At 39.7% G+C, this 26434-nt stretch overlaps 1 protein-coding gene across 6 annotated transcripts in view; it reads right to left on the bottom strand.

The window, feature by feature from the left end:
- The window catches only part of ADGRL2 (adhesion G protein-coupled receptor L2), a 156662-nt gene that overhangs the window by 71299 nt on the left and 58929 nt on the right, over positions 1–26434 (bottom strand). For all 6 annotated transcript variants that reach the window (XM_066556088.1, XM_066556089.1, XM_066556086.1 and 3 more), the window contains exon 3: positions 306–519. In XM_066556088.1, the coding sequence (XP_066412185.1) occupies positions 306–519 (214 nt within the window). The remainder of the gene's footprint in view (positions 1–305; positions 520–26434) is intronic.

The following is a 26434-nucleotide window of genomic DNA, read 5'->3' as shown; positions in this document are numbered from 1 at the left end:
GACCCCCTGAAAGACAAGGAGATCGGGAATCTCCAAATAACTGAATTGTTTAATTCTCCTTGAAGTTATCTTTCTGCTTTTTAATGTTTGTTTACAGAATTTAAAAACCCTCAAACCTCTAATTGCAACCGGTAGTTTCTATTTCCTTTAAATATTATTAGATAGAAACAATATTACCTGAATAGCAAAGTGGCAATCACAACTCAACATTTCTTACAGCATATACCTCTCTATTAATGCAGACATTTTTCCTCGTTAGTCTCCATACCACGTTAGTATACATACCACGATATGTGTACTTTTACCTTTGTGTCATAATTTTGTAGGCGTCTGGAAGGAAGCATTCTGTGTTCTCCATCTGGAAGGGGTCAGCATCACAGATCTTGTCGTCTGTCCGTCCGTAGTTGGCGCTTTCTATCATGATGACATCGCTGCCGGGACACCGCAGGTCGATGGAGTAGCCTTCGCAGGAGAGCTCCCTCCTCACCAAACCAAACGGGAGTGCTGCTCGGCTGAAACCTTGGGAAAAAAACAAGGACAAAATGGGGCTGAGCCTAAAGGACACACTGAATTGGACTCCTCTTTCTCTGCCACCTAAGCACCAACTCTCGTGTGCTAAAGGAAGTGCAACTTTACACAGTTTGACCTGGTACCATGTTAAGTGATGCGTCCTTCATGGAACTGTCACATCCCTACACCATGGCTGCTGTGTCCTCAATCTGGGAAAAGAGGAAATTCCTTTTCACTGCTTCTAATCCTGGGCAGGGCAGACAGTGGTGCCTGTCTGCATGGCTACACTGCACGTTCCAGTTTCCACCTCTTTTCTCTCAGCTTCTGTCTCCAGTCCTTGAGCACAGTCAGACAGGCTGTGTCTGGAAGCAGGAAGCAGCAGAGCAGGCAGGATTTGCAGAAGTGATTTTAAAAAAGAAAACAATACAACCACAAAAAAGCCCAAAGCTGTAGCTCCAACTTCATTAGTCTTTTTTACTTTGTGTCTCCCTTTCTCCAGGAAGAGCTGGTTACTTTTGCTCAGCTATTTTGTGACCTCAGCATGGACATGATCCAAATATACATGCTGACACTTCACCTAGTTGAACTCCAGTGCTCCTTACTGGGTCTTTTACATAAACTTAACTACATATAGAGAGGATTTTGAAACAAATATAGAAATTAGCACTACCAAAAATCGCAGATGTGTATTGTATTAAACCTCCCCATTTCTCACAAAAATAATACATTTAATTTTAATTTTTAACATGTTTTTTTCTGCTTAATAGAATTCGTAAAAATAAGTAACTTCTCCAATGAAGCAGTATAAAATACTTTAGAAACAGAACAAGGTTCAGCAATTCATCCAGATACTTAGTCTTTTAGAGACGTTTTTTTAATACAAAAGAATATATTACATCAGAATAAAACTATCTGCATACTACAGTTTCTTGTACACAGTTACTGATGGATTATTATTAAACAGTATTTCTGTTTCTTACAAAATTGTGTGACTTTTGGAAAACAAGCTGGGCAATATGGCAGTGTTAGAAATCTATTTCTTTAAAATAGTAAATCCTGAATTTTCAGGAGAACTTCCTATTTTTTAAAAATGCCTTCATAATACAGTAACCCAGGGCCATTAATATTTCTCTGCAAGCTCAGTTGGAGACCAGTTGTGACAGCAAAGAGAAATAGCTGCTAAGTATGGAAAGTTGGAGCTCTGTGGTTTTTTGAAAGTGAAGAAAATAAACTTTTCTTAAAAAGTACGATGCACTGGAAGAAGCAAGGAAGAAAGTACCTAAAAAAATCAAGAACAACTTGAGATAACCCCTTGATAGTAAATTTTCCCATGAACCAGAGGCTATAATTTTTTCTATTGAATTCTGTGTATTAAAACTCCTACTATATGCAGATATTTATCTGTTAAGACGGCAAAAGTTTTTTGCAGTGATCACACGAGTATAAGGATGTGGCTCCCTGGCATGAACTTGCCCAGCCACAAGGAGAACAGAGCCCAGTGGCCAGGTCTGCCTTTATATTTTGTGGAACCATATCCTACAGGAAACCAGTACTGTTACTGCTATGCTTCAGTATTTGTTAATAAGGGAAGGAGTCAGTGCTGTGGAAAGCATCAAGCTCCACCTCAGATTCACTCCTGGCCCTCAGTGTGGCTGCACATACCATGAGCAGTAACAAACTCCATGATTACAGGCTTGCTGAGGTGTCATGGGCTGAGAGCTGGAAAGAGCTAAAACACAAATCCATCCCATTAATGCCCTGCACGTTCCTCCCATGCAGCAAATTAATACAATGAAGACAGAAGTCACTCACAGCTCAGGGAGGGCTACATGCAGAGTCCCCACCACACCTGAATACAGCAACTCCTTTCATTAATTAGCATCACAACAGCCATGGTGGGACCAAATATAATGCTGCTAGCCACTGCCATTCCTACATCCTACTACTCTTGTCAAATCTAATGCCATCCCCAGGAAGCTCATCCCTCTTGCTGGCAGCAATGGTGCCTGTATCTCCTGCACTCAGCCGGGATTCCGTGGCCTGCAGCACCACCATGGCCTGGCTGGGGGAGTCCACCCCTCTCACACTTTTTGAATTTCCATCAGCAAGAAGGGGAACGGCACCTACAGCTGTGTCCAAAGAGGTGTTTGCACCAGGGCAGGAGGGAAGGGGCATGGGGTACAGGTGCTGAGGTGTCAGTGGCTTCATGTGCAGCAGCAGCTCAGCATAGTTATGGGGCCAGGCCTGACAAAGCCACACACAGCTCCCTGGGACCAGCACTGACCCCTGCTGTGGATCCTGCAGCACAAGCGCCACTTCTGCTAGGAAATACTCTGAATTCAAACACAAGACTTCTGCAGTTATGCTACAGAGAAATCAGCAGCCTGCAAATCTTACTTCATCATCTATGGCAACTGCTATAGTGACTATGAATGTGTTTTATCCTGCAGTTTTTCCCCCTGCAGGCATCCGCAAGAAGTTCTGTATCAGGACAAACATTAAAAATATTAGAGCAAGGTTAGATCACTTTGCAGGCAACAGAGGACACACCTGAGATTGCAACGTAGGTGTTACATTGCAAAAGCAGCAAGCAATAAAGCAAAACAATGCAGTGTGTGTTAGGTGGGAATGCTGCTCTAAGAAATCTCTGTGGTGCAGAAAGAATTTTAACTAAATAAAATAAATAAATTCAAAGTCCACTAGCGGAGCCGCTATGATCTTTATGCTGAAGCTTTATTTGTAATTTTTTCCTATCACCAAAGAAAAAAATAAGTATATCAACAAGCAAAGTATAATTCAATCCATCTTGCAATCCTGACAATCGAAGAAAGAACTTGTGGGAGGCCCTGTAAGCGAAAAATCAATATTGCAGCTTTGTGCCGTGCAAATGTGAATACTGCCAAATAGCAGTGCTTAGGGTAAAATGAACTGTTTTGCTCCATTTTCTCCTCTCTGAACAAATGATTTTGAAACGACAGCTTTTTTTTTGGAGCTATAAAACGTCAAGCAATAACTCCCTGTGCTTTAGGCAAGTGATTGGAATAAATACCTCTTGGCAACAGGTGCAATGACTTAGGACTGAAATTCATTTACATTCAGGAGATAATTCCCGATAAACAGATGCACTGCCAGGGGATGGAAGTGTGAACAACCGGCATCTGAATGCTTCAGCATCATTCCAGAGTTTTTTAGACCTAAGTATGCGGGTCTGTCAATAATTACTGTTGTCACCAGTAACTTTGTATCTCCAATGCAATTCCGCAGGAGTATTCCCAACACTGTATTTTCTTAGCCGAGCTGTATTAAACCTGCTGCTTGTCTTACCGAACCTCGAACAAACCTACTTTGTTTGGCTGTCCTCCGGCAGCCGAAATCAACATTCCTCCTCTTCCTGCTAATTGCTTCGAGGCAAACTGTGCCCTGGATGACACTGCTCCTGCTGTCTGCCGCCCAAAATGCTCCCCGATTGCAAAGGCCTTTGGGTGCCTGGGCTGGGACTTCCAGCACAACCTAAACATTAACTCAAACAAGCGTCTATTACCCAATGCAACATATGCTGTCTCTGATTCACTCATGCTTGAGTATATTAATCAGTGTTGTATGCCAATTTTTAATTTATTTTTTCTTTTTAATGGAAGAAGATTAACACCTAATGAGAAAAAAACCCCATTGTTTCTGTCCTGCTGACCGTTTTGATTATAGAAAAGCTTCCTGGCAAACACGTTTCCTGCACATTTTATCTGCTCACAACTTAGTTGAGTGCAGACTCTTTATTGAAAGGAGCAAATAAACTGCTTTTGTGAAATTGCATTTCTAAGAAAAAAAGATAGAGGGGATGTTTAGTGGCAATATGCATTCTTTAATTCTTTATTGATCAATCCATATAAGAAAGACAAACTGAAAGGAAAAAATCACAATCAAAATTTCTCCTCTGGTATTTCAGTCTATGAAATGAAAAGTACAAGTCCTGTACAAGAACCCTACTTCAGAATCATGTTTTGGAAATTCAAATCTGGCTAAAAAAATTTAATTTAAGTTTGCAAAGCCTTATTTACCATTCTACTGTCTTGGTTCCTTCAGAAAAACAATTTCTCTTTACAAAGATAACCTAAATTTGTCAAAGTGCAAAGAAAAGTTAATAATTCACAGCATCCTGCCCACTAGCATACCATGTTTTTGAGCTGTCAATAATAAGAGAGTGTGCTAAGTTTGGTAGATAAAAGCAAAAAGGCACCACCACATTTGAATGTTCATCGAATACAGAGGGAAAACGCTGGAATGTAAACAGGCTAACATCAGTACTCGACATCAGAAGCACGGAACCTTTGATTAAAACTTAAAGCACAGAGAAAGTCAACATGGAAGTATAAAATTATTTCAAAGAATGAAGATACTGGAAGAACTGAGAATCCAAAACAAATCTCTGCAGAAATAGCTATATATGTCTCTGTGAGCAAGGAAATATTGCTTCTTGTGTTATTTGGCTGTAACAGAAAGGTCTTTTGAAAAGAGCACATCTTTTCAAACAGAATGTTTACAGTTGTCTCTTTCACAATCTCTTTTATTTTACCATATCATGCAACATGATGATTTAAGTTCTACACGAGATGAAGCGATGTGTCCTGGGCAGCATTTCAATAATATATGTTTAACAAATGCAAAGCCCAATGAAAACTGTGCCGAGAATCCTCTCCCTCTCCCCTGAAGTGCACGCACGCACACACGGGAGGGTGCGCGAAGACAGCTGAACACACTTTGCCATCTGAAAATCATGCAAATGCTCAACATGGGCGCCTCAAAGCTTTTGTAATTCCTCAGACAAGTCTCAGCATCCTGCAGTTTCTAAAGAATCCCATGAACTCTGTCAAGGGAGACTTCTCCCAGTCTCTCAGCACTGTATATATTTCACACAGACAAGCATGTTATTTTGTTAAACAGCTTTTAAATTATCCAACCCTGGTCAACAGAACGCTAGCAACTACTACAAAAGACAGAGGCAATTTAAATGACAACTGCGCTTTCTCATTCTATCTTTGAAGGAAAAAGTCATTCTGGCAAGCATGTCTATTAAAAGATTACACTGGCACAGTAAGAGATTCTGACAGTGCTCAGAGGCCTGGAGTTCACAGCACTCAGCTCCTCTTGCAGGGAAACCCAGCAGCCGTGCACAGCCAGCCTGTGCTGCAGCCCAGCACACAAAACCCCACTGTTCAGTCGGGGTCAAATTAGGCAGGAAGTGATCACTTCAAAAATATCCTCCTACAGCTGGATTCTCTACCATTTTATGTATATAGTCCTTCTTGTCAATTAAGATGCTGAATGGAGCAGACATGGGGAGAAAAGGGATTTTTTAGTAAAGGAAAACTAATTTCTACTAAGAGACACCTCCCTCATTTTTTTAAACTCATTCATAAAAATGGGATTATCTCAAAACAAAGTACATGAAAGTATCTCATTATTTGAACTTTAACAAAGAGGCATAGAGTCCTAAGGAGCAGACCTGACCATTTAAATTACACTGAAGCCAGGCAACTTCTTCACTGAATAAATGAGCTGTGAGGGGAGATACTTAACACTGGTTTCTAGCATTCTGCTTCTCAGACATTTCATATTTCAATTGCATAACTAAAGTCTGGAAGCTTGTCTCTTACAAAATGGATATATGAAGTCCTATCAATAATAGCTTTTAGAAATATTAAGTAACTAGTGAAGGCTTTTATAGTATTCTTTCACATTTTATTTGAACATGATTTAGCCTTTTAAAAATTAAAATTTTAAAAATCTTTTACAAGTTTGAATGTTTTTCAAGATTCAGTGTGAGCAGCAAAATTAAAATGGCATGTAATTTTCTGTAATTATATACTTAATATTCAGTATACATAAACATAAAGTACGTATGTCTGCTTAATGAGATTCAGGAGAGAAGCCAGTGTTACACCCTCTGACTCACACCAGGATGGGTCCTGCCTTCCAGGTTCACTGAAACTTATTACAATTTTCCTTCTATGCTTTCAGTCTCCATGCAATTCTCAAATATAACCCTGTGAGGCTCTCTTCAGCAAAAAAAAAAAAAAAAAACAGTCAGGGCTTACCTACTTTCTGCACCTTGTTAAATGATTCAGCAAAACCTAAAGTGAGCAGCAGCATCTCAGCCTTTTAATCTAACAGCGTCGATCCTTCCTGTGTACTGCTGGCAAGGATCTCATTTAAATTCTCCTAAACAGCTCTCACCCCTCATTCAGAAGGGCAAGAATGTGTCTCTCGGAGCCAGCAGAATTAAAGGGCTTTTTCTGATTGTGTTTTTGTTAGGGTTTGGGTGTGTGTGAGGAGAGTGTGTGCACTTTAATAGCAGGAGAGAACAGAGGGCAGGGATGAGTGCTACACTGACAGACCTGCAGAGCACAGTCCTTCGGTCACCTGGAACCAGAACGGGCAGACTGCAGCCATGCACACATCCCCACATTAGCCCATTATGTCTCGACCCTACTCTGAAGGAATTGCCACTACTGGAAAAGAGATAGGTTGGTCTTCATGCCCATTTAATCCCTCACCTGCCTGCTGAGGCTGCCATTAGAGTGCTAATTAATGCTAAACTGTGAAAATGGGCTTCTGCACTTTGAATCCAGCCACACTGAAACTGGAGAGAAACCACTAATTCCTTTAATGAAAGTCACCAAACCAGAGCCTGGTTCCTGGCAGCATTTTAGCAATGCCTACATATGGCAGATGGAAACCATGTGATCTAAACATGAAAGTCTAAATATCTAATGTAAAAATACATGTTCTTCAGTTCTCACTTAGCACCACATTGTATTCTCATATGCATGCACCTTTCCCATCCCTTTCAGTGAAGCTGTATGCATGAGAGCAAAACTTTGCCCTCTTGATCTAAAATTATCCCAGTTTAAAACAGTATTCATCTGCCAATGATATTTCTTTTCTTTTGCCAGCCAGATGTCTGTTCTCAGGCTGCAAGAATCTCCTTCCTTTTTTCCTTCACATCATACACACTTGATCCTCTGCCAGCTCACAAAAAACACTCTACCCTTTTCTTTTTTGCCATTAAAAACATTGCATCTTCAAAATTTCTCTAGGCAAGTAAGTCCCATGGTCTTTGTAAACCTGCCCTGCTGAAGGTTATCTCCAGTTTACCTACTGTGAACTCTCTGAGCACACCACCTGTCAGGAAGGAGAAGCTTCTGAATCAGAAACAACCTCTTAAAAAGGGAGGTAAGACACAAAGGCTGATGTGTCAGAAATGTTGTTTCAACAGGATTTCCCGTTGAATTATTTCCTCTGCACAGGATACTGATAGAAGAATAAAAATAAATATGCTTTTATTTTCTATAAAAGTGTATCTTGACAACAATTTATATTTCCAGTTATTGCAATCATTTTTTGATTGGAAACCATGTGTTAGGGAGGGCCAGAGGAAGAGGAAGAAAGGGGAATTTCCATCATCAGTATTCAGAGTGGCCAGCTGACAAAAGAACTATTTTCTTCCCACCTTAAGAAACCCAAAGCCTTGTCACCTCAGAGGCTGATAGAAGCCATGCAGAGATGTATCATTTCCTTGGGAATATGTGCATTGGTGAAAGCCAAATCATCCCAGCAGGTGATGTGCTGGGGGCTAATAATAACCCTTAGTGTCCTGTGTACATCACCTTCTTAGCAAGCTATACCCTGACCTATGTAAGAAAGTAAAACATTTAATCTCACTAAGATACCTGACAATTCTGGCTCATTTTAAATAAGATTTAATTCTATAATTGCTATGGGTTGAAAATACCAAATACAGCCCTAGTGCTAAAAAAAGAATAGATTTAATTATCATACAATTGCTACCACATGGCAGTATTTGAGATCACAACTGCAAACTTAAAAATGGGACATTTTCTTGTTTACAAACAGAATTACATATATATTAGAAATGGAATCAAGAAACAATATAAGAGTTCATATGCTCTCCTTTGTTTCAGTAAAATGATGGGGTGGAGTCAATTGTGACAATATAATTTATAGTGGAAAAGTTATGTGGTTAATTTTAAAGAGTGCTTATGAGCATGCAAATAGCACAGCAACCCCCTTCTTGTAAGTATAGCTTCAGAAACTTTTCAGAGAACTCAGGGGTAGAAAGTAGAACCCTTGGAAACATAAAGGCAAGGATCCTGCAGATTAAATCAAAATATACAGTCATACCTTTTGAAAACAAGAAGAGCCATGTGATGAATGGCTTTCTTCCTGACCTTACCTTCTATGAAATATTTGTGGATTTTTAAAACACCATTATAGAGAGAAGAGGGATGTACCACACAGTTTTTACAATGTACTTAAGGTTCTGGCACATTCTGTGAATCATGAAATAATTCAGGAACATACATACTTAAGAGAATCCTCTGAATAATAAATTGCATAAAGAAAGGAAAACTATTTTTTGTAAACAAGGAGGTAATTAAAAACTCCTGTGGAATATATGCAGTTGTGACCTGCTCCCTGAGCAGCAGGGAGTAAGAATAGCAACACAGGTACCATTTCCAGAGTAAATAAATGGAACAGGCACCTTTTCCACCAGTCAAACTGCTGTTAATCACCTGTAAAGGAATGGCATATCCATATGCCTCATTGCAAACATGAAAGACAAGGGAGATAAAGGGACAGGATAATTAAATTCCACCAGGACTCAAATTCAGGGCTTCTGAGTTTGAATTCTGGTTTTCAGTCCTGGAATCCTCACCAACCCTCACAATGTGTATGGCAAGAATGCTCTCAGCTTTTAGAGAACCAGCTAATGAAGGCTCAAATGAAATAAATGAAAAATCAGGATCCCTGAAATCTCTGAGTACTAAGACAGTAACTAAGAAATTTTCCATCACTGTGTGTAAGAATTCCATATTTAATACTATTTATATTAGAAAGTAACAAGAGGCATGAACAGGCACTGTAGCACAACACAAAAAGGAAAACTTTGCATTTACTGATTCCTTCAATTTAGAAGCACACATCTAATAGCTGAAAGACTGTGTTTCTAAAGCTCTGCATTGATCTTAATGCAACCCATAATGAAGGCAAGGGCTAGGAAACCTCTGCACCACACCCAGGAAAGGGTAGGTACTTAAATATAAACTCAAAACCAGCAAGATAGAAGTGCTGCACCATTACTACAGGTGTGAAAGGTAATTTTCTCAGTAATTAATCTGCATGGTGCTTCACTGTCCCAGGTCAGAGTTTTCTTTTGAAAAACTCTTTCCCCACATATTTAAAGCAAGCATCTCAGGAGACAGCTGTGAAGCATAGAAGACCTGACTGCTCCACTTTTTTCCACACCACCTAAACCAAGGCTTTGTTCCCGAGAGCACGGTGCTCTCCTGATCCATCACTGAGGTGTACAAGCAGGCAGTCCTGGCAGGCAGAGGGGAGGGATGGACCCTGGCAGGCAGAGGGGAGCACTCAGTGCCCAGAGCTGTGCACACCCAGGGCACTCTGCTCTGCACTGCCCGCCTCCCAGCCCTGCTGCTGCCTTCTGCAGCGCTGAGTGTTCTTAATCAAGGTAATTTCCATATCGAGCTCAGAGCATGATCAAAGTGGCCATTATGGCAGCGTAATTGAGGAGGGAATTGTTAATCTGCTGGGGATGCCAAGGAGGGAAGGAGCAGGTTAGGGGTGTCCAAAGGCAGCAGGAATGAGCAGGTGTTAGGGTAACTATTTAAATTAGGCATCCTGACACAGTCGTTTATAACAGGGCTTTAGACTCCCTGGAAGGCACTACAGCTGGATATCCTATCTATTCTACTCAGTAAGCAAATAGCATTTCTTTTGGTCCAAACAGTGACTTTAGTAAGTCTGCAGTACTGCAAAGTGAGCTGCATTTAATTAAACTATTCTCTGCAACTTAAACAATGCCATAGTACTACTGCAGTGCCTTTTCTATCTCTGCCACTGCTGAATTTGACCTTCAAATCCTTACTGGGATTCAGCAATGTGTGGCCCACTTTAAATATACAATAAAGGCAATGTTTGAGCTCCAAAACCAAAAGGAACCCTATTTTCCACAATGGATTTCACATACACAAGCCTCTAGAAGACTACGAGGGCACTTCATGAATCACTGCAAAATACAGAAATAGTATTATCTCCCACTGAATTGCTGTCATCTCTGAAGGATGTGTTGAGCTCCAACATTATACAACTCTTCATAGTAGCAATTTTGTAATATTTTATCAACTTGAAAATAATAGGGAATTTTAGGTAAGCAGAATCTTAATTACCTCAATTAAGTTCTCATCCTGCATCACTAATATCATTGGGAGCTTTGTCATTAACCTCAGTGAGTGCAGGACAGATTCTTTAGAATTTAACCTGGATACTCAATATTCTTGTTCTAATGAAAAATGCATTAATGAGCTTCATTAGACTACTCAATTTTAAAGAAGCATCTTCCCTCAGCAGCCAGCCTCCCTCAACAGCCTAATGGGGCACTGGTGCATGAGTGAGCTAGAACTTGACACAAAGAGTGTTTAGGTCACTGTAAGTCTTTCTATTGACTCAGTGAGCTTCACATTCAGCCCACCACGGGAAGAGCAACACCTATTGACTCACTTCAGGAACTCCCTGAGGTGGAGATGCTAAAACATGTATACACTTTTGAAATTAAAACTGGAATGGTACAGCTGAAAGACTGCGTGCAGTGAAAAAAACACAATTAAACCAAGAAGTCCTCCCTATAATTAAAAAATGACACAAGTTTTCTACACAGTCTGCACAGAGGATCCTCAATGCATTTCAAACACTACCTTTTTTCCAGTCATCTACTGGGACACATTATGGGAAAACCAGTGATCTTCTGCGACCTTCATTTTATTTTATTAAATGCAGCAGACTCCTCATGCTGAATATGAAATAAAAAATACACAACCCAGGGAAGTACTTTGACAAAAAATGCCCTTTGGAAGACCCAATTTCAATCTTGATGAATAATGATACAAATTTGCCAGTGACATTTGAATAGAAATCTCTATTATTTATATTATTGTGTTCAGACTTCTATTCTGAATTACTAAATTTAGAATGGGCACTGAAGATCACTATTCAGTCAATGCTTTATAAACATGGGAAATAAATATTAGAAATACATCTCAAGTTAGAATAGACTAGCTGTACTCCCCAACTTTAGCCACAATTTAGGAGATATTTTCCTTTTCAAATAGCTATCCAACTGGCAGTAGAAAAAGCTCTCAAGTATCAAAATACACTCTTTCTTTACACAACAGTGGCTGATGTATTGCTAATAAAGCCTTCAAGGAGAAAATAATGTGAATCGTCTGAGCAAGGGAAACTGACACTAGCAGATATTTTATCTTTCCCATAGCTCTAAGGACAATTGAAAAGCATCACTTGTTGCAGTCCCTTGAAAAACTGGGTGGGGGAGAAGGTTAGGAGGTCTAGTATTCCTGCTAGTAAGTGCAGATTAACAAGTCACCACCCACCATAACATCCACTGAATTTCTGTTATCTGCTGTCTGAGCAACCTGACCAATATTCCAAATGCTAAACATGGAGCCAAATTTGTAGCTGGTTTATGGCCACATCAAGGTGGGATAGGTGTAGCTGGTCGTAGCAATAATGTGGGGGTATTCAAATTTGGAAGGGAGGGGAACTTATGGAAATCCTTCTCCCTAATTAAATCAGAGATTGAGAGTTTGAAGTGGTAAATAATAAATCACAAAGAATCCTCAATCTGGTTGTCAAGGAAACCAGTATGCCTCTGCCATAATTGCTGTGAGCCCAATCTTGCCCTTTTTGACATCAAGCCTTATCATGCATTCTGGTCAGAGACTGAGAAAGTGGCTTTTCTATTCCTCTCAGGCAGAGCTGGGGCTCGCCGGAGCGGGGCCGCACACGGCGACTCTCGGCGCCATCCATGCCCTGCCTGCAGACAGGGATGGGAATGGACCACTGAGCTCCAGCACAGCCCCATCAACTCCTCATTGAGACACGGGACAGCCAGTCCCAGCCAGCCAGACACTGCTCTGCAACGCCACAGCAGCTGTGTTTACTAGGAAAGCGTTCCTAATTTACTGCTGCTAACATCTGCAGCCTGGTTATCACAGCCTGTCACCAGTCCCAGGTATTTCCAGAACCCTTGTGCTCCTACTCCCTTAAGCACTTCTGGAAGCAGGAATCAGCCATTTGTTTCACTCATGGACATGTAAGATGCTTATGAAAGAGATGAAGAGGGAAAGGGAAGTACAAGACAAATACGCTTTCAAAAGCACAACAAAATAGATTAAAAACTGACTCCGTGCCAAGTCATTCAGATAGCTCAATGCACCATTGTCTTTTTCCTCTGCGATGATAATTACCTTCTATAAACATATCCAAACTTGTTTTTTCCTTCTGTTTCTGGTGTAATCACACATGGCCACTGGATAAGCACCAAACTTTAAGCATAAGCAATTCTCAGTGCTTCAACATCAGGAAGGCCAAAAAAGGAGGATAACTATATTAGTGTCTCTATCTCATCCTTCAAGAAGTCCTGAAGCAGATTTTAGAGGAAGTATCTTCAAAGTAAGGAAATAGGAGGAACAACAGGCAAGTACATTATGTTCCCAGCTGACTTTAAGGAAAAGAAAATCTAGAAACACAGGGAAGAATTGTGAGAATGAAAAAAACCCCATATAAACTCCCTTTAAGAACTACAGAGAGAAAAAGACTACCAGAAAAATTTCCTGTAGATTCTTCTTTGAATCTTCTGCAACTAGTTGACTGGTTGCTTGCTGTTTTACTAATGGATAAATTTTCTTTTCATTCCTAATCTGTTCCAAGCAACAACCACTAAAACCATTTCCTTTAATATATTTTTATAAATTTAATGTTAGCAAAACATGCTAGAAGAAGTAAGACTGATACACCCTTGTGATTTTAATCCTTTTCTGTACACCATTCTAATGATCTCCATTTCTTTCAGTATATAAAGAATGTAAGAGATTCAGCTCAGGATCCAAGTTTCAATGGGACACTGGGGATGCTCACTGCATAATTCCAAAACTTCATCTTGACACCACATTTGGGTAAAGGTAATTTACTAATTTATTTTGAATCATTTTTACTGAAAGGGGTGTGCTAACAGCATTTTCCTCTGTCTGCTCAGCTACTACTCAGAGACAGCTATTTAGTTTTATTGACTCTAGCAACTGGCATCTTTTTTTTTGTTAAGTTGGTAGATAAACCAAACATCTCATCAAAACATATGGTGTGATACAATTTTGCTGCTGTAATATTCAACTATTCAAACATTAACTAAGGACATTGGTAAAATCCTTTGTTCAACAGATCTGTAGACATGCAGTGCATAAAAAGCAACAAATGTTTGTTCCACAGCAGGCTCAATGGAAGCAAACTAAGCTCTCCTCCAACCCAGTCCAAATCCCTTCCATATTCTTCTTCCAAGGAAATATAATGCTGGTGTTTGGTAGCTAAGAGAGCTTGATTTCAACTTTGACCTTTATTCCAAAACAATTCATAGTTGCAGAGTATCATGAGATAATTCAGGCTGAAGTGGATTCCTGCCTCTTCTTATATGCTCAAAATAGTCTTTAATCCAAATGCTTCTTACAGCTATAAAACTTAAATCACATATAGGAAGAATTATTCCTACATAATTTAAGAACTGAAGCCCCTCTAGTTGTCATCCCAGTTAAAAAGGTACAATTATGGATTAGTAACAACCAATTACAGTAATGCACATTACTCTCTGTATGACTGTAGATGCCTCTAAAACTTGATTGCCTTACCAGAAAAAAAAGATAATAAAAGTTTCCATCAGAAAAGATAACACAGACGTAAATGATTGAGCCATTTGAGTATAAATACATTCATTTGCAAAATACACATCTACATCCATCAGAAGAAAAACAGGCCTGTAGCTGATTTACAGATAATTTACTATGGCACACTCTTACTACTATTTCACTCTTATTTGAAAAATTAGTCTGGATTCCTGAGCACAATGACAGGAACCAGTTTATTTTTATGTCTCTTGCTAAATTTCAGTGATCTTGAACCTTTAGGGCTAAACATCTCTGTGACAATCTGTTTTTATCATCCAAGAGTTTCACATTTTGAATCTTTTCACATCTGAAAGATTTTCACATCTTTGAATCACTTCAAGATTCAAAGAATGGTGTCACTGGCTTTCCCAGTGACACATCATGCTGGAAAAGGAGTTCAATATTACCCAGGACCTGCTCCATCATAATCCACTGTGAAAAAAATACCTCTGTTTCTTCTGTTGGTAGGAAGCCATAATAAGCTGATATTTCTCCTCTGAACAATCTTCCAGGTGGCCAATTTGATTTGTCAATTCTTTAGAATTTTTATGTCCTTTGAGTTGTATTCTATCCACTATCTTTTGTCTTCACCTTTTTGCTTAGACTCCTGCAATTTTGAACAAAAGCTTTCAAACCTCTTATCCTCTATAACACTAAATTCTGGACTTCAATAAACTTTGCTATTATGTGGGGAGTTTTTGCAGAGCATTATTGGCTCTTCTTCTGAATCCAGCCTGCTACTCCCATCATATGAACTGAAACACAGGCAGTTTGTCCTGCAGCTGTGGGAAGCAAGGGCATCCCACCTCTGGCTGTGCCAGCCTGCAGCAGGCAGCAGTGGGGTGCTGCTCCTGTGCTTCTGCAAACTTCAGCTCACTGCCTGGCCTTCAAACCACTCAAGAGCTGCTCTGCAGGGCTGAGCACTGCCTGCTGGGCACTGCCTGCTTGCGGAGGTTGGGTGTGGTACCACTAAGCTGGAGATAAGCAGTTTTCTGAACAATTCTGAACTCAAATGCAATCTTAATACATCCCTGTATAGCTGAAGCATCCACTGTTGTCTCCTGCTGTAGTTATGAAAAATGGTTATTAGTTCTAATAAGCCTAAGCTACTTTTAGAGAAATTCTATCTCCAGGCTTCATCAACTACCTAAACACCCTCTTTTTGCCATTACCAGACATTCCTCTATGAAGAAATACAGGCAATACATCCTGCATTTCCCCACAGAATACCAACCATATTAGCAAAAATGACTGGAACCAAAACAGGAATAAAAAATTAAAGGCACTCAGAAACAAACTAGTCACGATGCTTATTTATAGGTGACTTATTTATAGGCCTCTTTCTGGGAGAGTAAGACAAGACTGAAACTCCAGAACAGCTAACCATAGTATCTCCCCTTTGTGAAAGTTACAAAACATTAACTCGAGGAAAAAGCTCTGTGTGCAGGACAATGTTCCACTGACTCTTTTCTTTCTTTCCCTGGTCCTGGTCCTTCTCCTCCCAGGTACCTGACAGGATTAGATACAGTTCACAATCCCCAGTTGAAAACAAAAATTGTCTTAGTATCAGATTCAATATAAAAACATCCTAGCTATAGAGGACTGATAATTTTAAAGGCTACTATGGCTAATGACTTTGAAAGACAAAGCATTTCTTATTGTCATGACAATCCTACAGACATAAAATCAGAAACCCTTCAATTTTTAAAGTTCTGTTCTAGGCTCTTCCTCTTAGCCTTTGGACACCAAGGCTGTAACAGCCACAGGTGAAGGCATATCAGAAGACAAAACAAGGATTATCTCACCTCAGTAGCTAGTGAGAAGCTTTATGAGGCTTTCCCATCATCTTCCTTCACCTGTATTGCAATAAACCAGCCAGTGGAGCAGACAAAGGAGCTAAATTTGTGCAAGCCTTGCTCAGGAGGGCTGCTGGAACTAGGACACTGAAGAATATAAGATTGGAGGCAGTGTTACCAAGAAAAAACAAATTTGGCACTAATATGAAATACCTGACAGTTTGGAGTCTAAAAGTTGAGCAGTTCTGAAGGTTTGTGCTTTATAAAAAGTAACCACTAAGACACCTGCAGAATAATTCAATGAACTGGAATCTTGGCTTCTTTTTTTTTCTGAAAATACCCCATTTTTTCTTAGGTCTGCCAACAGTTTGAACAAATAGCCTTAGAAAGGTGTGATTTAGTAAACAAACATACAAAAAATTAACTTGTGAATTATAAGTACTTGAAATAGAACCTCCTGTGCCCACAATTCATATTAACATGGTAAGCTCTTACAGAATGCCTTTTCAAGGAAAGAAATATATTCCTTGTGTGTTCAAGTATAGAGCCATAAACCATATGAGACCCTATTTATTTCAAATTTCCCATGATGCCATTTACTCCAGCTTTTAACCTTTTATGTGACATTGAGCTATTTTACAATCATAAAATAGTAGGGAAAAACGACCTGTTAATTTGAAAGGGACACATTACAACATCTCTCCCCGGCACTATAATATTTTAATTTCTTTTTTCCAAGGGAAACCAGTTGGAAAGTGACCATCTGCTAGTCTCTTAGCACTATTCAAGCAAAGCAATGCACAAAATGTCCTCCTTTTCCAGAAAGAGTAGGACCATTAACTGAAAGGAATTTATGATATTGTCATGTGAGTTTAACAGATTGATTAACAACAAAACTTAATCTCCATTTCTTAAATTATTGTTAAATATACTGACTATAAGATGATGATATAAAACTGCTGCACATTGTATGACATCTAGAGCAGTATAAGAAATCTGAACCTTTCCAAGAAATAAATCAGTATTATCAAATTTCCTATGCAAATAGTGTTCTTCTATTTTGAGTGTTAAACTAAATGCAAGCACACTTTACAAGTACAGTTCTATTTCTCACTTCAAAATACACAATGTGCTTTGGACACTGGGTAAGTTTTCAGTATCACTCAAGGTTTTGAATATTTCAAAACAGTTGATAACGGCAGTGAAAGAGGAAACTCGACAAGCTCTCCATGCTGATAAATATAGAACTTTTTGGATGAGTAGAGCTCAATGGAGCCGTAATCTTGGCTGGCACCTGTACATGATACTATAACACATACAGCTAGAACTGCAAGTTTGTGAGAATAAATTAAATTAAATTCACATTCATGTTAGCACTTTAGAAGATGTTGTCAGTACAACTTTGTATGCATGCAAGCCACTGCACTTTTGAAAGTTTTACCCTTAATGTTTAGAATTCAAGCACACTGTCTCTAAGGGTTAGGAGGTACACTGGCTGCATCTTAGTTGGCCTTTATCCACATTATTCACATCTGTACCTCCTCAACATGCCTAACTAAACTGCAAATTAGGCTGAAAATAAAGTAACTACACTTCAAATTGTTAAATCCTAAACGAGTTTATCGTGTCTGAATTGTGAAATATAGCAGATGTCAAACGCCCTTACCAAAATGTACTCCACAGTTGCCTTAAATCTGCACTATATTTTACTTTAAAAGCATTTTTTCCCTTGTTCCTCCTCCTAGTCTCTCTCTCCCTATGAAAAAAACAATCAAGCAATTCAGGAATTTATACCAGTAGCAAAATACTTGCTAAATATAAAAGACAGTTTCTTGCTGTTTTATGGAATAAATAGATCTTTTTGATCAGCAATTAATGACATAGTAGTCATATCCATTTGCCCAATAAATGTGCAAGTCTTACTGCTTTCCTTATTTTTATTTATAAATTTCATAATGGCAGTAAGGCACTTTAAACTGTATTTCTCAGGGAATACTGCACTTTGGGGACTGTTAAAAGTCACTTTGCCTTCAGCCTTTATCACCCTATGTGAGGTACAATAAACACTGAGAAATGTGCTGCCTACTGTGTGCCTTGTTGTAAAGTTTAGGTCCAGCAATTCTCCTGTCCTTTCAGTTTGAATTTCCTTTCTTCCCAAGCCTTTCTCAGACATGTTCTTAGCCAGTCTAACTGATTCATCCTAATTTTAGATGACAGACTGAGTTGAACAGTACAGGCTCAAGTTATGCAACAGGCTCATTCACATGGCTAAACCTCACCTACTGCTTATTCCATTCAGCTGTGGCTAGGGAGTACTGCTCACTCATATGTTAGACTCTGGACCTTTTTCCCTAAAATATTCCAGTATTCCATAAGAAATTTCCTGTGCTCTTTTTCAGTGTCCAGTTTCCAGTAGCCACACATTGCCAGGCTTCAATTAAGTAAAACAGACCTTGCTCACAATGTTTCTCAGGATCCAGAGCATACTTTTAATAGAAATTCAAGGAAGGCTGTACATCACTTATGTAATTTGTTTACCATGAGGAAAGACAATCTAGTGGTATTTTGCAAGGTACAGAGAAAAGTTCTAGTCAAGCAGTAAAACTGCAAAAGCTATTCAGAAGACAGTGATCCTCTAAACTTGCTAGGATGCCATGCAGATGTTCAAAAGCCACATTATCTACAATTGCCTTGGTTCTTGGATTGGCTGAATCAGACAAGAGAAGGCCAAGACTACAAACTTGCTGTGAAGATACAATTGTTAATTCTCTATATGTCTCTAATACTCATACAAAAAGCCAAGCATGCACATAAATATGCATTTATTTGCTGTTATGTTAATTTTGTTAAAAACCATCAATAGTTGATAAGCTGAATAATGTGTGCAATTTTGAAAGGCTTTGCAAACATAGATGTCTGACTTGACCTTATGACTATTTTCTCCTTCAGGCAAACCAATATTATAACCAGAACAACACGAGAGGATGAACATTGTTGGGGACTTGCTCACTGTGCCTGTCATACCCCGTTAATGCAACTTTGATTTGCCTTTGTTCTGACAGTAGCAAACAGCTGCTTGTAAATGAGCCACAGTCCCTGGGCTGCCTCCCATTATTCCACACTTTTGTTTGACAAGGTCACTTGCTGTGGGGATTTTGGGGAGAAAGAGTGTGCAGCCTATGGAATTAGAGTTAAACCACAGGCAACCCAGCTTGAATGCCCTTATTCTATTTTTTTCATAGCACCAGCAAAGCAAAAATAACAAAGAGGAAATCTTTTACTCTGTGAGCAAGTCAAACTTTTCTTTTTCCCAGTGTTCATTTCATAATCCTAAAACTATCTTACAAAAAGCAAGTCATGTTTCCATAAATCCCCTTTCATTCAAATCTTAACAGGATTTATATGAAAGATGTATTTAATTACAAAACAGGATTAACAAAAACAGATTAATATTGTTTTGTTCATCCACTGCTACAATTCATCAGGAGACAATACTGAGCTATAGCTAACAGCAACTCCAACAAACACTGCAAAAACATGAAGAAACAATCGGATTTATGCCAGTTTTCACAGGAAATTGATTTATGTTTGATAGGAACTAGGGCACATTAGTCTTCCAGAAAGAAAAGCATCTCATAAGCAAATTATTGCTATGATAGCTGTCCATATAAGGGCAAGCAGACATTTCTCTGGCTGGGGTTTTATGATGCTGAATTAAACTGTAAGATCAGTTCACAAAGATATTAGAATAGTACTTGGTGCTATCAAATCATCCCTGAACCTTCATTTTCCAATTTGACCTGTGATCTTAGAGGCAGTGAAAGCTGTCATTTAGGATAGCCTGTTCCTTTGTGACAACTGTTGCTTTTGAAGCCACGCATAAACAAGGAATAGGTAGCAAATATTCAAAGGGATGGTTGATGCCATGGGAGGAGACAGCCAGTGGCAGTCTGCAACCACAGATGAATCACTGCAGTGTGCTTTCAAAACTTACAAGAGAAAAGAGCTACTGACTTTAAAAACGCCTTTCAGGCTCTTCAAGAAGGGTCACTGAAAACAATGAATGGAAATCAGTCCAAAAACCTCCCCCAGCAGCCAGCTAAGCTATTCCAAAGGGACAGCTCTGATTGTTCAGATTTTTATCTCATCAACCCAAAAAGTGACTGAGCTCTTCCTGCCCTGAATCGTTTGCTTCCTAGCTCTTTGTTTTGCCACTGGAAGAAATGTCTTCATCACAAAGGCCTCTGCATCCGCATTAAAGAAAAGCACACAGACATTTCTGGAATCTTTGACTTAAAAGTTGAATCTCCTGGTGTTCTCAACAAAAAAGCAAAGATGACTGTTAGACAAGTTTACACATCTTCCCCGGACTCACTGAAAATGCTGACTGAGCTGGGAAGATTAGATTTATGACAATAGGATTGGGGTAAGCAGCCTTCTACTCTCTTCTCTCTTCCAGCTAATTCAGCTTGAATCTCATTCTCCACCACAAATCTGTCAATGTGCAGGTAAGAGAAGTCTTCCCAAGTTTCAGCTGGAAGTAGTTTCCCATGTCAAATGCAAGTTACAAAATACATAATTAGTGACATACCTAAAACATTCTAACCGAATTACACTTGAATTATCCAGTGCTAACAAGCAGTCATCAACAACAACAAAGTCTAATGATAATTCATGGTGACAACACTCACTTTCCAATAAAGCACCCTGAAAACACTCCAGTATCTGACTGCCAGAGTGCAGGATGGGAGGCTGTTAGCCTTATTTGTATTCACAGGCAGGCAAATCACTAGAAGTCATTTACATCCTTCCATCTTTCTTAGTTCATGTCAACAGCAGGTGGTCTATCGATACTACCTTTGAAATAAGTAGGTGGCTTAAATTGCCTTCAAATTTCAGTAAAAACCCTGAATTATAGAATAGACCTCAAGTCTTAACTTTCCTGTTTTCTTTGTGTGGGCTGTAATAGAACATGAATAAGTACAGCATGCACTTTGTTCATATTTAATCTACATTAAAAACTAAGTTTTGCACATAAATCTAGGCACCTTAATCTTGAGCCTCAGCAGACAGTCGCAGACACGACCATTATGAGCTCAGCAAAGTGAGTTACAGACGTTTATTTGTAAGGGTTGAGTAAAATCCGCAATCGATTACAAAAGATTTCTACAGATGATTTTTTTTTTTTTTGTTAAAACACACATTTTTGGGATAAACAGATGAAGAGTGACTCTTGAATCCTTCCATGCATGCGTTTAAGTTTCCCTGCTGCTAGCCCACTGGGAACTACTCCTCTGAATAGATTACGTTCACTACACACTCCTAGGGACATATGTCTTCTATTTTTCTTTGTGGCATTGTGACTATTTCTAACAGTCAGTTTAAAAACACAAATGTCTGTTGTCAATCAGGACCAGTTTCTGATGAAGTGAGAAGAAACACTGCCTGAGACAAGAATCAAGGCCATCTTCATGCCCAAAAGAGTACACAGCCAGCAGTAAGCAACATCACAAATGTGTTAAACAAATCCAGAATAGATTAAAGTAACTAAAACTAGCATTTGGTTGCTTTTCTTCTGTGATGTTTGCTTTCACATTTTGACAACTCCCTCAGAATTTGTGTGAAATTCAGTGTCCGCCAGAATTACTACTTTGATGTCTGCTTTCAAACTTCCATAAAGAACAGCGACTTTTGAAACATAGAGGTCAGTAAGAACTCTGCAGACTGTGCAGATTATGCTAAATTAACTCCCATATTTTGGTCAGCAGGTGGAGAAAGCATAATACACTGTCTCAGTATCCCTGGAAACCAAAGCTGGGGTCAGTCCCCACAAACCCATTGCAAATTCAGAGGCTTTGTTTATTACCCTGTCTGGCTTCAGCTGAGCATTAGTAAAATATGACATGCAGGATTCACATTTAAAGGTCTGAGTAAGATTTTGTTGCTAATAAATACACATATTTGTTTATACGATTGGGATTTTTCTGTGTGAAAAATGGTAAGGATGCTGAAGGTGTCCCCTGAGCTACTAAGCATAAGGCAGCCTGTACTTCACAACGAGTTAAAGATTGTTTAAAGACCAGGACAGTCATTAAGCTGTATTTACTGTCTAGACAGGAATAGCTCCACCTAACCATTCCCAAAGGTTGTTAGCATTTCTAAAAATTAAGCAGCAGCAGGAAAAGGTTAAGATCAACTTACTAATTAAGTTACACTCACAGAAATCTGGAGAGGGGAAGGGAATGTAAATATGAATAGCATCCCCCAGTCTGAATTCAAATCCTTAAATACAGGGCTTGCTTTACTAAGGAAAACATTAGGACTGAGCATCAGTGTGCAGTTGATGCCCAGACGTGGGGCTGCACAAAAATGCCATTAGCCTGAGACAGATAAACTCCAAGGGGTTTCTTTTATCTAAGTTACTGGTAGACACAAGCAGTGTTTTTCTTTCCTTACTGTAAATCTGCAGTCTATTGAGTCTACGGGTAGAGCACATTCATTGGTCTTTCCTAGCTTTTGGCGTTAAAAGGTGAATTCAAGATAACTGCCAAACAATGAGGAATGTTCCAAGGCTAGTTATGATGTTAATTGTATGGTAAAAGCAGATATTTAGGTCACTTCCACGGTGCTTAGAAAATTCCCAAGGGCACTTGACAGGAAAACAGAACTCCTTTAAGGAGCTACACAGGCAGCAACCGAGATAAAAGAGATCCCTTCTGGTGACAAGTATTACTCAGAAATTCCTGAGCAAGTGGTGAGACTGGATCGTCTGAGAGATCCCTCAGACTCCCAGGAGGGACAGAAGCTCTGCTGCTCCACAGGTTCTTGTAGGTGGAAACCCTGAGTACAGCTCAGAGAGGTCTCTGGTTTCCCTGCCCCACAGCTCTCCCTGCACAGGACAGGCAGCAGCGCTGGGCTTGTACACAGGCTGCACATGAGAAGAGTCTGTTGATGCAACAATAGTAATTTAAATCCTAATCCAAGGAATATCTGCATAAGCAAGGAGCAGGAGACAAGCAGAGCCATCCATATCTCTGGAAACAGAAATGATGAATGTAAATCAAATTGTTCAGAATCACTTAAATTGCCATTTAAATCAAAGTCCAATTATTTAAATTGTCAAAAAGGAACCTATATTTAGATAACCAATTTATCCTTATTTACTTTTATCTTTTATCTGTATTTTTATTATAAAATAAACGATAACTCAGTGACTGTTAACAAAACACATTGACAAACATAGATTTTAAACTGAACTTGTATTTCCCTTTCTCAATTTGTAGATCTATCTATCTTAATGCTATTTCAATGGAGATTTTTACATTTTTCCCTTTTCTTATATTGAAAAGAGTAAATAAGTAATTTTTTTAATTAAATGAATATCAAATTTATTTTGTTTATTTATTTATGTTGGACCTTTTCTGCGGCGGAAAAAACCCAGACTGTAATTCTACTAAACACGCAGTTCTTCAAATCTTGGGCATTATCACCACCTAAATTAAGTTATCCAACTTGTTTGCATTACAAATGGACATATTTAAAAAGCACTTTTTCTAGAATGAAAAACTGAATTGTTTGGGTTTGGTTACCAGATCACACAAAATTTTAAAACCAGGTTAGTCCCATCCTCTCACTTCAAAAAAATTAGTAACATATCAGAAGAAAAAAAAAAAAAGAAAAAAAGAGAGATTTTTCCACTTTAACTGTTCCTAGATAACTTTAACTTTTAACGACATTGTCACAGAATTGAAATGAACAGAATAAATGGAAACGAACAAAGAAATCCCAAACTATTTCTACAGCTGCGGAGGCCAGCACTACACCTAAAGCTAATTTAGCACCTCCCATTCTTTTGTTCCAGACCAAGTCAATGCTTTCACCGTTCCTCGCAGAGAAAGCAAACCGGTAGGGCCTGAATATTGCTTATTAAATGCAACCCGAGCAGGGCCCGCAAGGGAAGCCCAGCACCTGCAGGCGCCCGGGGCTCTGCCCGCCCAGCCCTGCCCGGCCTCCCCCTGCCCAGGCACCGGGAGAGGAATAAAACAGCTCTCCTGACATCACTCCTGCTAAGCAGACACTAATGACCTTCTTTGTTTTTTTCCTTCCTCCTACTTCCGTGCGAGAAGAAGTTGATAATGAACTCCGTGTATGACACTGGCACTCTTACTGGGGAGAAATAATAAACTGCAATTCCACCTCTTCCCTGCCCATCTCTTTGGGCGGGTGGAATAATGGTGATGCCTACATTTTCTTCTCCACTTCCCTCAGAAAAAAAGGTTAATAAGCCACTCAGCATTTGCTTTTCATGGAAAACAGTATGTCTGGATTAATTAGCATTTTCCATGCAGCAGAGTAATAGCATTTTGAGTGCTCAATACCAGGTTGATCCAGAAACCTATTACAAAATTGTAACCCAAAAGCAGTTGAGGATTCATTCATTTTAGAAGAGAAGAAATAATTCTGGCTACAACTGCAGCAGTAACTTGGCCTAGAACTGACAGAGACAGCCTATTGCAGCGGATCAAAAGCATGACCAGAGCTGAGTGACCCAGTTAGAAGCGTCTGCTCTCCTCTGAGATCACTGACAGCAAGCCTTCATGCTTTCAGACAATTTATACTTGATCGAGGATATCTAACACTGGGCTATTCCAGAACTGCATCTTGAGGGTTTCAGGTACCTTCCCCAAGCAAACAGGATGGGCATGTGGACCCCTTCAACCTGGAGATTTGGGTGGCCTGAGAAGAGATAAATGTTCATCTCCTATCAAGCATAGAAGACACTCTCCAAATTTCCAGCTCCTGTGTGAATGCACCTGCATGGGAGTTTTTTTGTGTAAAAGGTGGGAGATGGCACCAGCAGCCAAAGAAGACCCACTCCTGGTAGGCTGACCTCTGAAAGATGATAAATGCAGGAACCAGTGTTCACCTCCAGATCTCAGGTGGAAGAAGAGGCCTGCAATCAGTCCTCAGTGCTACTGAGAACCAAGTCCCAGAAAAACTCATTCTCTATGGGCTAGCAGCTCACAGCTCCAGGTCAGACCACTGGCAACTTCACATCCTACCTAGGGGCTCCACAAGGGTACAGGGACCACAGTGCTCTTATGGCTGGGGCCACATAGCTAATGTTAAGCAAGACCAAGGCTGAATGTCATATCTCCAAACCTCCCAGGCCAATATTGCAAATGTCTAAAGATTACTGCTCCCAGAATTAGCAGTTACTTACTGACAAAAACTGGTACTGAAAAGAAAAATATGCAAAGATCAGCTACATGCATATATATGCTGAAGAACGGAGGCCAAAACTAAAACCAAACTGAATAGAGTATCCCAATCGATCTGTACAGTCCCATTTGTATTATTTTATTTCCAGAAAGGCATCACACAGTTTCAGAGCAAGACATCTGCCAAGCTAATGAGAGCCCAAGAGCCAAAACAAAAGTACAAATAAGTACTAAGAAATCAAAAATCCCCAAACTGTTAGGTAGACTCCACTGTCTAAAACTACAGGTGCTTAGGAAGAAATTATTTCTTAACTGTAACATAAACATTTACAAAAGATAGTATTCTTCATCTGGTGTTCATCAGAAACTTTTGCTCAAGTCTCAGAGCAGCAGCCCGCAAGTTTTGCTTCTTCCAGCACAAAAAACCAAAAGGGGCTGTCACCAGGGAAAGGAAAAAGAAAACCTTGAAGAGCTGGCTCAGAGCAACTAAATACTTCAAATCCGAATTTTACTCACTTCAACATGCTTGGAAGCGATGCAGGTTGGCTGAGAGCCATCCTCAGCCCAACAAGTGTACCTCACCAGCTGGCATGACACAGACAAGAGCCCCCAACACCTCGGGAGGGAGCAGTCAGGAACAGATCGGGTGAATTAATGCAGCACTCCAGGTTGTTTGCCTGGGCAAAACTGTTTGTTCTTCGGCTCCAGTTTCAAAGTCAGTCAGTATTTAAACTGCTTGCTCTCTAGCTCAGATTTCAAAATCAGTGTTTGTGTTTTATTGTTTTACAGTTCAGCAAGACCAAGCACAATTAGCTTGTAAAATACTATACTGCCTGTCTTCAAGGTTGAGGGAGGGTGAGGAATCACAATGCTGATAGTGAGTGGTTACACACCTGGGCAGCTCTGGGCACGCTCACTTTTATGCCACAGTGTGCTCGGGCAGCTGTTGAACTTGGTGCAAACCAAGAAGAATAAAACTGTGCAGTCAACAGCAAAGTCACCCCTGTTGCAAGGCCAGGCCCATTGAAATGCCACATTTCTGCTGTCCTGGGAAGAGCAACACTGGGAGGACGTGTGGACG

Source organism: Molothrus aeneus, chromosome 9, assembly GCF_037042795.1.
Source record: "Molothrus aeneus isolate 106 chromosome 9, BPBGC_Maene_1.0, whole genome shotgun sequence".
NCBI lineage: Eukaryota > Metazoa > Chordata > Aves > Passeriformes > Icteridae > Molothrus > Molothrus aeneus.
Note: the sequence above shows the minus strand (reverse complement) of the source record. Positions and strands in the feature narration are given on the sequence as shown.